Source organism: Trichomycterus rosablanca, chromosome 2 (assembly GCF_030014385.1).
Source record: "Trichomycterus rosablanca isolate fTriRos1 chromosome 2, fTriRos1.hap1, whole genome shotgun sequence".
Classification (NCBI taxonomy): Eukaryota; Metazoa; Chordata; class Actinopteri; order Siluriformes; family Trichomycteridae; genus Trichomycterus; species Trichomycterus rosablanca.
Window position 1 is genome coordinate 19,136,380 of NC_085989.1, and position 15,907 is coordinate 19,152,286.

The following is a 15,907-nucleotide window of genomic DNA, read 5'->3' on the forward strand; positions in this document are numbered from 1 at the left end:
GGGCCCGTGAGCAAGACCCTTAACCCTCAATTGGTTTTACTGTATACTGTCACAGTACCGTAAGTCGCTTTGGGTAAAAGCGTCTGATAAATAATAAATTATGAATAAAAAATAATTAAATAAATGTAATGCTCTTGGTCAGTCAGGAGTCTACCTACATACATGATTGTCTATGCTTGAGGGGGTGGCCGAGGCCTAACGATAGATTGCCGTCGTATTTGGGGTGTGTTACTGCATTGCGCCTAGTGATTCCAGAGAAACTGGACCCACCATAATATATTATACACTGATCAGGCATAACATTTTGACCACCTTTCCTTTTGCTGCAAAAACAGCCCTGACCCGTTGAGGCATGGACTCTAATAGACCTCTGAAGGTGTGCTGTGGTATCTGGCACCAAGATGTTAGCAGCAGATCCTTTAACTCCTGTAAGTTGGGAGGTGGGGCCTCCATGGATCAGACTTGTTTGTCCAGCACATTCCACAGATGCTCGATTGGATTAAGATCTGGGGACTTTGGAGGCCAAGTCAACACCTCAAACTCCTTGTTGTGCTCCTCAAACCATTCCTGTGGCAGGGCACATTATCCTGCTGAAAGAGGCCATAGCCATCAAGGAATAGTGTTTTTATGAAAAGGGTGTACATGGTTTGCAGCAACGCTTAGGTAGGTGGTACGTGTCAAAGTAACATCCACATGGATGGCAGGACCCAAGGTTTCCCAGCAGAACATTACCATTGTTCTTTCCTTGGACGACTTTTGATATATGCTGAACACCCCACAAAAGCTGCAGTTTTGGAGATGCTCTGATTCAGTCGTCTACCCATTTTTCCTGCTTCTAACACATCAACTTTGAGGTTAAAATGTTCACTTGCTGCCTAATATATCCCACCCACTAACAGGTGCCGTGATGAAGAGATAATCAGTGTTATTCACCTGTCAGTGGTCATAATGTTATGTCTGGTTGGTGTATAAATGAATTTGAGTGTTTATCACTTACACCAACTGATGTATTTCTTTTTCCTTATTTGTGCCCAGATCTTCGCTCACCTGCCCACACTGCCAGAAGCAGAGCAACACTTTTGATCCATTTCTGTGTATCTCCTTACCCATCCCGTTACCTCATACTCGGTAAGTAACCTTAACACAAAACAATCTGTTTGTTAGGTTGAGGGGCAAGTCAGTATTCTCTTTAATAAGGGTCCGGGGTGCTTTCTGCTTTTTGCCCAATGAATTGTACCCAACAGGACCCTGACCAGGATAAAGTGGTGGTAAAACAGACAACTTAATGAATAAAACACAAATTTATTTTGGTTTGTATGGGTGGTTTTTTTTACTGGATTAAAAATGTACACCCAGTAGAACGTTCTAGAAGGCTGTGGATTTTATAACTGAATATAGCTGCTGACTTTTCTGTGCCCATATGAATTTGTTCAGATGATATTTTAACATGTTTACACAGTCAAATTAGGTTTACATGCCCATGTTCTTAGTAGCTATCTAACTCTAGTTGAACTTTAAAGTGGTGATTTTTGAAACAGTGGTTTTTACTATCCCAGCCTTTTTAATTTAATTTTTTTTTTTTTTAATTTTTTTTTTTTTAATTTTTTTAATTTTTTATTTTTTTTTTTAAGTCTATTACATTGTTAAGCTTGCTTGACTGGGTGGTTTTATCCATCTTTAGACACCATTAAGTAAGTATTCCAATAATTCAGTCAGACATAAGAAAGGCTTGATAATAAATACTATGTACGTATGGATGGATGGACATGGACAGATGGTATTTTGACCTCAACTGTAGCTTACAGTTCTTGTTTGAAGGTACATGACCTGAGACTGTATATTATAGACTTGCTTAACACTGCATCCGGTGGCCTGTCGCCTCAAAGCAAGAATGTCCTGGGTTTGATTCCCAGGTGGGGCGGTCCGGGTCCTTTCTGTGTGGAGTTTGCATGTTCTCGCCGTATCTGCGTGGGTTTCCTACGGGTGCTCCGGTTTCCTCCCACAGTCCAAAGACATGAAAGTGAGGTGAATTGGAGATATAAATTTGTCCATGACTGTGTTTGATAAAACCTTGTGAACTGATGAACCTTGTGTAATGAGTAACTACCGTTCCTGTCATAATGTAACCAAAGTGTAAAACATGACGTTAAAATCCTAATAAACAAAGAAACAAACACTGCATCCACCTGTGTAACAAAGCATAAAGCAAGCATGAAGGCTCAATGCTGACTTCTTTTCTTCCTCTTATTTGTTGTACACTGGTTATGAGACTGATAAGATTTCTCTTTGGAATAAAGAATGTAGAAATTCTTCTCCGTGCTGCTTTGTTAGAGACCTGTTGTTCTTTTCTTAACTCCCTCCAATTCTTTAGACAGTGGAAGGACGAGTTTTGGTGGCAGACAGGTCTCAGCTAAAGATGACTTTGCTACTATCTGATTGACGTACATTGTTTTGTTAGCGATAAGCTGCCTGCAGCAGTAGGGTGGGTCCCAGAAAATTGGCACTTACAAATTAGCATGACCTTTGTATTACATTATGCTTGTAGTTTTTCTTCAAACTTGTGCTCAGCCAACTGGCATGACCAGCTTTGTTGCTCCTATCAAACTGTAATGTTTGTTTTTTCTTTCTGTTTCTTTTTTTGTAATGACTTGTCTAAGGCTGCTTTTAAACGATAAGCTTTTACCGGTTTGCTCACCTTTGGGCTGTGCACACGTTGGCTCTGTAAGTCGGTTCTTTTATGTGAACTTTGGGAGTCGACCCATGTTAAAAATAAATAGCGAATATAGAGTTATACACAGCAATTACATTTCTTATATTGAAAGTGTTTTAAAAAATCAGTCAGTTAGGATTAGTCCACACATACACCGATCAGCCATAACATTAAAACCACCACCTTATTTCTACACATGTTGTCCATTTTATCAGCGCTTTGTAGTTCTACAATTACTGACTGTAGTCTATCTGTTTCTCTGCATGCTTTCTTAGCCCCCTTTCACCATGTTTTTCAATGGTCAGGACTCTCCCAGGACCACTACAGAGCAGGTATTACTTGGGTGGTGGATCATTCTCAGCACTGCAGTGACACTGACATGGTGGTGGTGTGTTAGTGTGTGTTGTGCTGGTATGAGTGGATCAGACACAGCAATGCTGATGGAGTTTTTAAACACCTCACGGTCACTGCTGGTCTGAGAATAGTCCACCAACCAAAAATATCCAGCCAACAGCTGGGTTGTCCTGTGACCACTGATGAAGGTCTAGAAGATGACCAACTCAAACAGCAGCAATAGATGAGCGATCGTCTCTGACTTTACATCTATAAGGTGGACCAACTAGGTAGGAGTGTCTAATAGAGTGGACAGTGAGTGGACACGGTATTTAAAAACTCCAGCAGCGCTGCTGTGTCTGATCCACCCATACTAAAACAACACACACTAACACACCACCACCATGTCATTGTCACTGCAGTGCTGAGAATGATCCAACACTCAAATAATACCTGCTCTGTAGTGGTCCTGTGGGGGTCCTGACCATTGAAGAACAGCATGACAGGGGGCTAACAAAGCATGTAGAGAAACAGATGGACTACAGTCAATAATTGTAGAACTACAAAGCTGATAAAATGGACAATGAGTGTAGAAACAAGGAGGTGGTTTTAATGTTATGACTGATCGGTGTGCATTTCTTTAACATAATGAACATCTTGCATAATTATTGACTATTTATATTGTTATTTTTATTATTGTATTTTTGCATTTCCCCTCCTTTTTTCCCAATCTAGTCGTATCCAATGCCTCTGACCCTACGTTCAGACCGGCAGCAAAGCGATGTCACAAATAATCCAGCTGTCATTCATTTTTAGTTAGAGCTGCTCAGTACCAGAAACATTGCCGAGGTGAATAATTTGATGCACATTCTGACTCCTCTAGCAGGTCTAATTTCACATCTCCATTAACAGGGTCACTACTTACTTTCTAAATAAATTTAATAAAGGACCTGAGGAGAAGGATCTGGGATCTGATATTTTATATCGATTACTTAAAGGTAAGAATCAAAGATGTTTGTTGAATTCCTAGATTTTCAGAGCTTTGCTCGACAAAACAAAGAAGAACAAGGGCAGACTGGGTCCATAAATTCATGCTATTCATGCCATGTTCTTGATTAATCATAACTGACTGTGTGGCTATGTGTGCCCCTCAGGCCCTTGTATGTGACAGTGGTGTACCAAGGCAAGTATTCCCACTGCATGAGGATCGGTGTAGCAGTTCCTCTCAACAGCACCGTCTCAAGACTCAGAGAAGCTGTTTCACGCGAGACCAAGATTCCTCCAGACCAGGTGCCCATTTACCAACCTTTCTACAGCTCTGTCCTACATGTGTACCCTAGATTCAATCAAGCTTAAACTACTTTTTTCCTTATTGAACACTAACATTTCATTTTGAAAAGCTTGGCTCTGTTCAGTGCTGTCTTCCTACCTTAGCTGTCTTAAAATTATTTGAAACAATGTTTCATTTAGCATGGCTGAGCACTGCTGTCTTGTGGTTTCCAATCCAATCACCATACATCCCAAATCTTTCAGTCGACTCATTTTTAGCCTGAGCGTACTCAATCCTCACAGACAATTCAGATGAATCGAACCGATCCAGACACAGGAAGGATCTTTCCAGACTGGAAAGCAAGTGGTGCAAAGCATTTCGTATCATTATATGGTAGTTGTAGACTAGTAAGGTAATATTTAAAAACACATTTCGGGTTTCAACAAGTCAAATCCACTGTGACGAAAAAGCACATACATTTTGTTTTAAGCCTCCAGTGACCTGCCAGAAAGACAGTTTCCCATGGTTACATGAACAAATAGATTCATATTTTGTTGGCCACCAAAGCAACTTGCAATTAAGGCACAAGCTTTGTGGTGTGGGATTTTTATTATTGTTAACCTATCTGGCCAGTGGTAACAAAAAGTTATTTAATGTCTTTGAACGTTGTGGCAGGACCTCCTAATTAGTGATGTGTGTATATATATACAGTGTATCACAAAAGTGAGTACACCCCTCACATTTCTGCAAATATTTTATTATATCTTTTCATGGGACAACACTATAGAAATAAAACTTGGATATAACTTAGAGTAGTCAGTGTACAACTTGTATAGCAGTGTAGATTTACTGTCTTCTGAAAATAACTCAACACACAGCCATCAATGTCTAAATGGCTGGCAACATAAGTGAGTACACCCCACAGTGAACATGTCCAAATTGTGCCCAAAGTGTCAATATTTTGTGTGACCACCATTATTATCCAGCACTGCCTTAACCCTCCTGGGCATGGAATTCACCAGAGCTGCACAGGTTGCTACTGGAACCCTCTTCCACTCCTCCATGATGACATCACGGAGTTGGTGGATGTTAGACACCTTGAACTCCTCCACCTTCCACTTGAGGATGCACCACAGGTGCTCAATTGGGTTTAGTCCATCACCTTTACCTTCAGCTTCCTCAGCAAGGCAGTTGTCCTCTTGGAGGTTGTGTTTGGGGTCGTTATCCTGTTGGAAAACTGCCATGAGGCCCAGTTTTCGAAGGGAGGGGATCATGCTCTGTTTCAGAATGTCACAGTACATGTTGGAATTCATGTTTCCCTCAATGAACCGCAGCTCCCCAGTGCCAGCAACACTCATGCAGCCCAAGACCATGATGCTACCACCACCATGCTTGACTGTAGGCAAGATACAGTTGTCTTGGTACTTCTCACCAGGGCGCCGCCACACATGCTGGACACCATCTGAGCCAAACAAGTTTATCTTGGTCTCGTCAGACCACAGGGCATTCCAGTAATCCATGTTCTTGGACTGCTTGTCTTCAGCAAACTGTTTGCGGGCTTTCTTGTGCGTCAGCTTCCTCCTGGGATGATGACCATGCAGACCGAGTTGATGCAGTGTGCGGCGTATGGTCTGAGCACTGACAGGCTGACCTCCCACGTCTTCAACCTCTGCAGCAATGCTGGCAGCACTCATGTGTCTATTTTTTAAAGCCAACCTCTGGATATGACGCCGAACACGTGGACTCAACTTCTTTGGTCGACCCTGGCGAAGCCTGTTCCGAGTGGAACCTGTCCTGGAAAACCGCTGTATGACCTTGGCCACCATGCTGTAGCTCAGTTTCAGGGTGTTAGCAATCTTCTTATAGCCCAGGCCATCTTTGTGGAGAGCAACAATTCTATTTCTCACATCCTCAGAGAGTTCTTTGCCATGAGGTGCCATGTTGAATATCCAGTTGGCAATATGAGAAAATTGTACCCAAAACACCAAATTTAATAGCCCTGCTCCCCATTTACACCTGGGACCTTGACACATGACACCAGGGAGGGACAACGACACATTTGGGCACAATTTGGACATGTTCACTGTGGGGTGTACTCACTTATGTTGCCAGCCATTTAGACATTAATGGCTGTGTGTTGAGTTATTTTTAGAAGACAGTAAATCTACACTGCTATACAAGTTGTACACTGACTACTCTGAGTTATATCCAAGTTTCATGTCTATAGTGTTGTCCCATGAAAAGATATAATGAAATATTTGCAGAAATGTGAGGGGTGTACTCACTTTTGTGATACACTGTATATATATATATACTGATCAGCCATGACATTAAAACCACCTCCTTGTTTCTACACACATTGTCCAGCTCCACTTACCATATAGAAGCACTTTGTAGTGCTACAATTACTGTAGTTTATCTGTTTCTCTGCATGCTTTGTTAGCCCCCTTTCATGCTGTTCTTCAATGGTCAGGACTCTCCCAGGACCACTACAGAGCAGGTATTATTTGGGTTGTGGGTCATTCTCAGCACTGCAGTGACACTGACATGGTGGTGGTGTGTTAGTGTGTGTTGTGCTGGTATGAGTGGATCAGACACAGCAGTGCTGATGGAGTTTTTAAACACCTCACTGTCCCTGCTGGACTGAGAATAGTCCATCAACCAAAATCATGGGCAGTGTCCTGTGACCACTGATGAAGGTCTAGAAGATGACCAACTCAAACAGCAGCAACAGATGAGCGATCGTCTCTGACTTTACATCTACAAGGTGGACCAACTAGGTAGGAGTGTCTATTAATAGAGTGGACAGTGAGTGGACACGGTATTTAAAAACTCCAGCAGCGCTGCTGTGTCTGATCCACTCATACCAGCACAACACACACTAACACACCACCACCATGTCAGTGTCACTGCAGTGCTGAGAATGATCCAACACCCAAATAATGCCTACTCTGTGGTGGTCTTGTGGGGGTTCTGACCATTGGAAAAACAGGGTGAAAGCAGGTTAAAAAGTATGTAGAGAAACAGATGGACTACAGTCAGTAATTGTAGAACTAAAAAGTGCTTCTATATGGTAAGTGGAGCTGATAACATGACAGTGAGTGTAGAAACAAGGAGGTGGTTTTAATGTTATGGCTGTTCAGTGTATTTTACCACTGTCCCATCTATTGGGGTGTGTTGCAGGTATCAAATGTAAAAAGTGTCAAGACATTAAAATTACATTTTTTGTAGTTTTTGTTTTGTAAATTCTTGTTTTGCAATTTACAAAATGTCCACATTTGTAAAACTTTAAAATAGCTAAATCAGGTTCAGATAAAGCTTTTTAAATGTTTTTTTCCAATGTCCTGACCTCTCTCTACTCTACCGAGCCAAAAACAATCAACAAATGTGTTTAAGCTCTATCAATTCTTCCAAATAGAGTGTCAGATATCTACAAAGGTTTTGCCTGTAGCCTGTTGATGGAAATTAAAAGCAGCATGTTTGTTTGACTCAGCAGATTTTTTTTATAGTTCACATTTTCAGCAAGCCCATACATGTCCATTGCTAATAAATGTTTGTCCAAATTGTGTCTTTCTTGTCTCTGCAGTTTGTCCTGACTGAAATGTATTATGACGGTTTCCACCGGTCATTCTGTGATGATGACGACGACCTTGATATCATTCAAGAGAGCGACTCCATCTTTGCATTTGAAACCCCTGACACGTTCAAACTGGAAAGCCTTCGCTCTAAAAGAGGTCATTCATTGTCATTACTGCCGTATTTAACAATGAACTTAATAAACCGAGCATGATATTGATGAAGTATTTTTGAATTTATGAATCATGAGCATTGCTAAACACATACTTGAATTTGCAGGGAGTCTCCTCGCAAACCTCAACCAAAACAATCTGAAGTACGGTAATGACAGCCCTCGCACACCATCCTTTATGCAAGGGGCGGTGAATCCAGCGTCACCCAATAAAAACTCAGGGTCCGACAAGATGATCCTGCTGGTGTGCAACAGAGCCTGCATCGGCCATCAAGCGAGAAGGTAGTAACACGAACACCAGTCTGAAGAATCCAGCTGCAGCCTGTTTATCTCTACTGTAACTTAGGGCTCTATCCTGAGTTGGCAACTTCACTCTGTAATTTTAATTCACAAGATACGTCAGTAGAGACAGGAAAAGGATCATGGATCATGGAATTTGTCTTTTGACATTTTAGCTTCAAGAGGTTGCCTGATTTTTTACCATTTACAGTACAATTTTATTTTCGCATTTTTCAGATGCTTTTATCCAAAGCGACTTACAGTACTGTGACAGCATACTCTCTAAGCAATTTAGGGATAAGGGCCTTGCTCAGGGGCCCAACAGTGATAACCTGGCAACAACCTTTTAATTACTAGTCCAGTACCTTAACCGCTAGACTACAACTGCCCTGCTATAGAGCTGTATAGAGCTCTATTAAAAAAATCTTTAAGATTACTCCTAAGCCCCTGTGCTACTACTTTGGTTAACAAAGTGAGGGGAAACCCAGGGGAGGAGTGTAAAAATGTGGGACAGGGGCATAATATAGTTTCTATCGGCACACACAAGCTTTACAGTATTTGTGATCTTATCGTCCACGCCAAACCATAATACCCAACGCCTCATTGCAAAAAATATTTATTATTCTCCAACTCACTACAGAACAGCCCAGTCCCCTTGGATTCATTTATTTTTTTCTACTTGCTTTTACGTTGCACATCAGTGCACAAACAACTTTGATTGCTCACTTATTGTTGACGTGCATTTTTGGACATGGTGTCATTAAACCCCTCGTCACGTCTCATGTGTGTTTTCAGTTCTCTGAGAGAAGTGATGCATTGTCTTAAAAAAGTACAGGGGTGCAAATGTTTTTGGCCATACCGTCTCAACTGCTCTCTTAGATCCTCAGGTCTCTAGTGTTTTTTTCATTTTAGACTTGTGTCTGTTGGCAGCAGGTCTTTTAGTTCCTCAGCCCCCAAAGCCTGGAACTCATTTCCGCAATCACAATGCAACTGTTCCTCTGTCCATTCCTTTAAAGGTCAACTAAACTTTTCTCTTTACTGAGCACAATTCTTCTTTCTTTCTATGTTAGTTTTGCTGTGTTATTTTAATGATATGTCCTTTCCTCTAATATTCACTTTAATGATATGTCCTTTCCTCTAATATTCACTTTGTAAAGTGTCCTTGGGTATGTGAAAGGCGCTATATAAATTGAACCTATTATGACTGTATGTAGTGCAACAATGATCTGAAAGCTAGTTTACATCTAAATGGCTAAATGTAAACAGTATTAGGGTTTGGATCAGAGTCAAAACCCTATGTTAAACCAAGTAGAATTGTTGTAGTTTGTGGCCAAAACCATTTTCACATTAACAAGTTCCCTTTGTGTAATATCATGTTTTATTTAATGATCAGGTGATTCTGACTCATTGTCATTTTCATTGTTTAAGGAAATACCCTATGATTAAATATATTAAAGCTTGGTGTGTTTGTGTCTTTTCAGGTTTGGACTTCCTTTTGTACTATACATGGAGCGCACTGTGAACTGGGATGTGCTTCAAAAGGCAATTCTGGAGAAGATGCATCACCTACTGAGACAGGGTGTTTACATCCAGGTCAGTGTGTGGTACTAAGCTCTTATAAAATATGGCTCTTGATTTATTTGTAAGATTATCTGGTAGAAGAGTTTATGCTATAATAAGAAAAATATTTGTGGGGCGGTCTAACATGGTTGCACTCTGGTGAATGCTTGAATATAAGCAGAGCTGCCGACCTGGCAGGGTGTCCACACAATTGCCTGTTTTTGAGGTGGGGGAGGTCAGACAGGGTTTCTTTCTGCTGTTGCGGAAATATGCTATTTCCGGGACTGGGCCATGTTTTTGAGTAAGTGGGGGGCTTTACACAATATGTCACAAGAAACCTAGCACAGTGTTAATGGGAACCTAACATTGGCAGGTGAAAAGAAGTGGTCGCATATTGGACAAAACAGTTGGATTCACAATGGGGAATTGTGATAAAAATGTTATTATATAGGTTTGGAGTTCCCTACTATAAAAAGAAATGTTGATGGGTGTTTTTTAGGTGGGACCCTTTAGCCTGCGAGTGGTTGGTGTGGTGGGGATCACGTACTTGTTACCACAGGAGGAATTTCCACTCTGTCACCCCACTGTGGAGAGGTAGGTCTTCCATTTCCCTCTTCCTAGAGCAAATTCTGGTCTTTTATCTGGGTTGTTTATACATCTAACCTCTATTCACCACATCTGCAGCCTTTGTGTGATGTATTACTTTTCCATGTAATTACAAGGAACGCTAACAAAAAATGTTAACAAAACACATTTATATGGCCAGATTTAAGTGTTTCAAGATCAGAGTCTTCGTTTACATCTTCATATTCTAAGCAGTTTATTTAACGGTAGCCAATGCTATCAAACAAACCAAATTCCAACAAAGTTAGGACTCTGGGTAGAGTGTAAATACATACAGAAAGCAGTGATTTGCAGACTTTTCATACAACCTTATTTAAAAACAGCACAAAGAACAGATATTTAAAGTTTTAACTAAGCAACTTTATTGATTTCTGGAAATATATTTTAATTCCTAATATAATGGCTGCAGACTAAAGTCAAGACTGGAATGAATTAATACCAGAAATGCTGTAAAATATAAAAAAGCCATACTTTTTATGGAAAGCTTTGTTTTTTTTTTGGCCTAGGCTGGGTTGAGGTTTGATGCATGGGCAAATGGTTTTAGGAGTTTTAGGAACAACGTGTCTTTAAGCACAATTGCAAGACTGTTAAGCAGCAACTGGTGTCTTCAGTTTCAACTGATTACAGAACATTGTAAAAGGAAATGGTGATGTAACACTGTGGTGAACATACCACTAGGAAAATAAAATAGGTTAGATTAGATTATGTATTATTGATAAAATTCAGGAAAATCGGAGGATTCTCAGTCCTTGTAGGCCAGCATTGCATGAGAAAACAGTTATTTCAATAAGACAATGACAGGCCTTATTCTGCACTTGATACAACAGCGTAGGGTTGTAGTAACAATGCATGTGCCTGACTGACCTGCCTGCAGTCCAGATCTTTCTCTTATTGACAATGTATGGTGCATCTTGAAGAGTAGAATCAGACAATGATGTCTACTGACTGTTGACCAACTGAGGTTTCGTATCAAGCAAGAATGGAGAGAAATTCCACCTGCAAAACTGCAACAATTAGTGTCCTCAGTTCCCAAACCAATAAAAAATCTCATATTTCTCTTTACATTAGAAGCATGGCATTGTGAGAGAAATACAGCATGGTGACTAGTGAGCTGTGAAATAAGGAGAAGGGCTTTGCTTTTTAGATCTCTGATTATAAAATCGCATGCCATGGCTTTGTAGCTCTTCAGTAAAATTTAATTCACCCCTAGATTAAAGAAACAATAACGTTTCATGAATACACTTTATTATATTGCTGGTTTTTTTCTACTTGTGTCTCCAAATGACGATCTTTACCAGAACTAAATCCATTTCATACAAAACTGCATGTAAATGAACTGTCAGTCAATGTTGCGTATCGTTTTCAAGCCTGCCACTCAGTGGCACATTCATCGAAATGGTGTTGTCATTTATCATGTGAAAGGCTTAAACGCTGCGCCCAGCCTCGTGGTGAACGAATCACTAAACGCTTATCATGTAAAGGCAGCCTAAGGCAAATTGAACCTTTGGTTCACTTGTATTAAACTAATCTGTTCTTTACAGAGCGTACAAATCCTGTGGGCCAGGCGGCCCTCCTCATGTCAAGATCGTGGTGGAGTGGGACAAAGAGACCAAGGATTAGTAAGTTCAGTTTGAACCGCAGGTGCTTCTAACCTGCTTTTTTAAGTTGTACAGATTTTCATAATAACCCATGTATTCTTGTTATGTGTGTTTTTTTAAATAAATTCCAAGTCAGATACTAAATTCTTTTATTCACAAAAGTGGGCGGCACGGTGGCTAATCGTGTAGCACTGTCGCCTCATAGCAAGTAGGTCCTGGGTTCGATCCCCAGATGGGGCGGTCTGGGTCCTTTCTGTGTGGAGTTTGCATGTTCTCCTCGTGTCCGCATGGGTTTCCTCCGGGTGCTCCGGTTTCCTCCCACAGTCTATAGACATGTAAGTGAGGTGAATTGGAGATACCAAATTGTCCATGACTGTGTTGGATATAACCTTGTGAACTGATGAACCTTGTGTAATGAGTAACTACCGTTCCTGTCATGAATGTAGCCAAAAGTGTAAAACATGACGTTAAAATCCTAATAAACAAACAAACATGTTCACAAAAGTACCAGGGCACAGTGTAATTGCAGGGAATGAAAAAGTGTATCAACTAGCCAGAGAAAAAAACAAGGCAAAATACAACAAACGTCAAAATCCTTTCAACAGATATCAAACCACTAATTTGTTTTTACATTAAGGAAAAATGGCGAATTGAATGGAACACACAGACCACAAACTTTGGGCGATACACCCAAACATCAATATTAAAACAAGGACACACCAAGGACGACGTATATACACACAGGGTGCAGAATCAGCCACATCAAAACAACCCACCAACTCCTTATTAAAGGAGAAAACCCACCAATCTGCCAAACATCTGTAACGATAAAACACGTACCTATAGAATGTCCCACATACACCAAGGAAAGACAACAAGTACACGTGCCTGGAACCATTAAATAAATTCTTACACAAGACAACCCAAGTCTTAACCCACCTTGCAGCCATAAAAATGAAAATATAAAATAGCCCAAGTTATAAAGACAATATAAAATAGGCAGACAGAAACATAATACCTATATTTTTTCTATTTATGCATTTTCTCCCTTTTTCTCTCGATTTAGCATTGTCAGTTTATCTTCCGCTGCTGTGGATCCCCGATTGCGTTCGAGAAGGGTATATTGCTGCTCGCACGTCCTAGCAAACCCCTTCTTTTACACCCGTGCTTCGGTGGACTCGCACATGAGGCTCATCCACTTTCTGCACAGGCGCCTCGGTCTGCTAACCAGAATCCTTGCACAGCGTTTGAAGACCCCACCCACTTAGTCCGGTTGTTTCCCCACCCGGCAGACACGGTGGCCAATTTGTGTCTGCTGCAGGCACTGCCACTTGTGCTTGCTAGATGGCGCCCAGCCGACCAGTCGCAGAGCTGGGATTCCAACTGGGGTGTTCAGAATCTAATAAATACATAAAATTATTCACAAAAGTATTCACACCCTTTATTCAGTAATTTATAGAAGCCCGTATGGCAGCACTTTATCCCATACTTCATGGCAGATCTAAAAGGATTGACAATTGTATAGCATTCCATTAAAAGTGTTTCATATCAATCCCTGCAAAAATCACTGCTGGTCTAAACATAGTGTTATATTTTGCACATACAGTGCTAAACAAATTGCCCCTGTAAATGTATAAAATTGCAAAAATATGAAGGAGATTTAGAAGATAAACGACATTTCAATTACTTTTAAACCTGTGATATTAGCAGGCATTTAAGTTTATCTGTATTCCCCCCCCCCCCCCCCCACAGTCTGTTTGGCCACACAGAGGAAGAGTACATCCCGGATGCTGAGAGTGTGTACCTACATCGTGAACAGCACCATCAGCCCCAGGCCTGTACCCTCGCTCACTGCTTTCAGCTGTACACCAAAGAAGAACAGGTAAACACACCCAGGCTGCTCTGCTATCCCAGTAAAAATCCAGCCTTGGACTCATTTCACTAGCTTATTTTGCCTCCACTTTCTTTAAACCAGATCGGCTCGAGCAGATGGTAAATGGCAAAGTACCAGCATTCGTGCTGTGTGCGCTGTTTCGTAAATAGCTCCATTCCACAGGGACGTCTTTAACCTTCGAATGGCGCCACACGCTGTAGAAATAAGCACCGTGGTTAGCCTAAACTGGCAGCAGCCATTGATGGTGTGGTTTGAAGCTGGTCCCGCTTGAAAAGGAATGTGGGCACGCTAAAGAGTGTTGAAACAAGCCCTGAAATTGCTCAGCGAGTAGAACTACAGTATGAGGGTCTGTATTTGGTTATTTATGACTATTTCCTATCATGTGTGGTCTTCCAGTTGGCGCCGGATGATGCTTGGCGATGTCCGCACTGCAAGCAGCTGCAGCAGGGCCGCATCAAGCTCAGCCTCTGGACTCTGCCTGATGTTCTCATCCTGCATCTTAAGAGGTTCAGACAGGTAAGGTTTAGAGCTCAGGTGTTTGTGGCATCAATGTTTGAGGAATCATGTGACTAGGTTTGTGTGCATGATTTCATACCTATTGTTTATAAAGATTATTATAATAGGCTATAGTAAGATACAGTATATCTGGCATCCACACAGACGTGATTGGCTTAATCTCTGGTGCTTGGCTGGAGCCGAAGCCCTGTCCAGAGTATTCCTGCTTTGTGCTTTAATGTTTCCCAGTCAAACAATAGGGCAGTGGATAGTGAATAGAAGGTCCAAGCCCCATCTCTGCCAAGTTGCCAGTGTTGGATCCCTGAGCAAGGCCTCATACCCTCAAATGCTTGCACTGTAATTGTCAAGAATTCTAAGTTGCTTTGGATAAAAGCATCCGCCAAATGTCTGATCCACTCATACCAGCACAACACACACTAACACACCACCACCATGTCAGTGTCACTGCAGTGCTGAGAATCATCCACCACCTAAATAATACTTACTCTGTGGTGGTCCTGTGGGGGTCCTGACCATTGAAGAACAGGGTGAAAGCAGGCTAAAAAAGTATGTAGAGAAATAGATGGACTACAGTCAGTAATTGTAGAACTACAAAGTGCTTCTATATGGTAAGTGGAGCTGATAAAATGAACAGTGAATGTAGTAACAAGGAGGTGGTTTTAATGTTATGGCTGATCAGTGTATGTTAAATGTAAATGAACTGAATGGACTAGGTGCTCAACAGACACGATTGGCCTTGTCTGAGGAAGGGATTAAAGTAGGGAGGGAAGGTTGAATGGGTTCTAACATCCTCACTACTGCAAACAAGACTCCTATGACCTGCTGATTTAAATGTGTTAGTGTAAAATATATAACCGGACCATGCTACAGCGGTTAATTAAAATGAAATGAAAGAAAAAATGGATGGATGTACACTTGACCTCAAGTATTTGAAATCACCTTAACCACTTTCATCACCTCAAATGCACCTTCCCACTGTCTTTCCTCAAGGGGCAATAAAGCTACCAATAAAAATGCTGCAGGTTGGTAGAACCTTAAAATTGTTTTCCAGGCAACCAGAGGCTTTGGAAACCCTATTGTTAGGAAACAAAAACCATATTTATGTAGCATACAGAATTAACAGTTAACTAGCCTCCAAATGGCTTAAAACGATTATTAAAATAGCATGAAATAGCCCAACTCAGTTGATCCCTGATTAAACCCATTGTGTTGAGGATTGGTTGGTTTGGGGTTGGGCTGTTTGGTTGAAATCCTAATCTGATGTCCACATACTTTTAGCTATATAGTGTTGATCTATAGTATAGGTGCCCCAATATGTGAGTAAGTGACTGGTGCCCTATGATGAGTGCGCCCAGTGTTCCTGAGCAGCGTTAAA

The 15,907-nt window shown here is 41.2% G+C and overlaps 1 protein-coding gene across 1 annotated transcript in view; it reads left to right on the plus strand.

The window, feature by feature from the left end:
• Positions 1 to 15,907, plus strand: part of usp31 (ubiquitin specific peptidase 31) — a 40,580-nt gene that overhangs the window by 17,779 nt on the left and 6,894 nt on the right. The window contains exons 4-12 of the mRNA XM_063012399.1: positions 1,036 to 1,128; positions 4,198 to 4,333; positions 7,900 to 8,047; positions 8,169 to 8,343; positions 9,822 to 9,933; positions 10,400 to 10,494; positions 12,066 to 12,143; positions 13,875 to 14,004; positions 14,413 to 14,532. Coding sequence (XP_062868469.1) covers positions 1,036 to 1,128; positions 4,198 to 4,333; positions 7,900 to 8,047; positions 8,169 to 8,343; positions 9,822 to 9,933; positions 10,400 to 10,494; positions 12,066 to 12,143; positions 13,875 to 14,004; positions 14,413 to 14,532 — 1,087 coding nt within the window. The remainder of the gene's footprint in view (positions 1 to 1,035; positions 1,129 to 4,197; positions 4,334 to 7,899; positions 8,048 to 8,168; positions 8,344 to 9,821; positions 9,934 to 10,399; positions 10,495 to 12,065; positions 12,144 to 13,874; positions 14,005 to 14,412; positions 14,533 to 15,907) is intronic.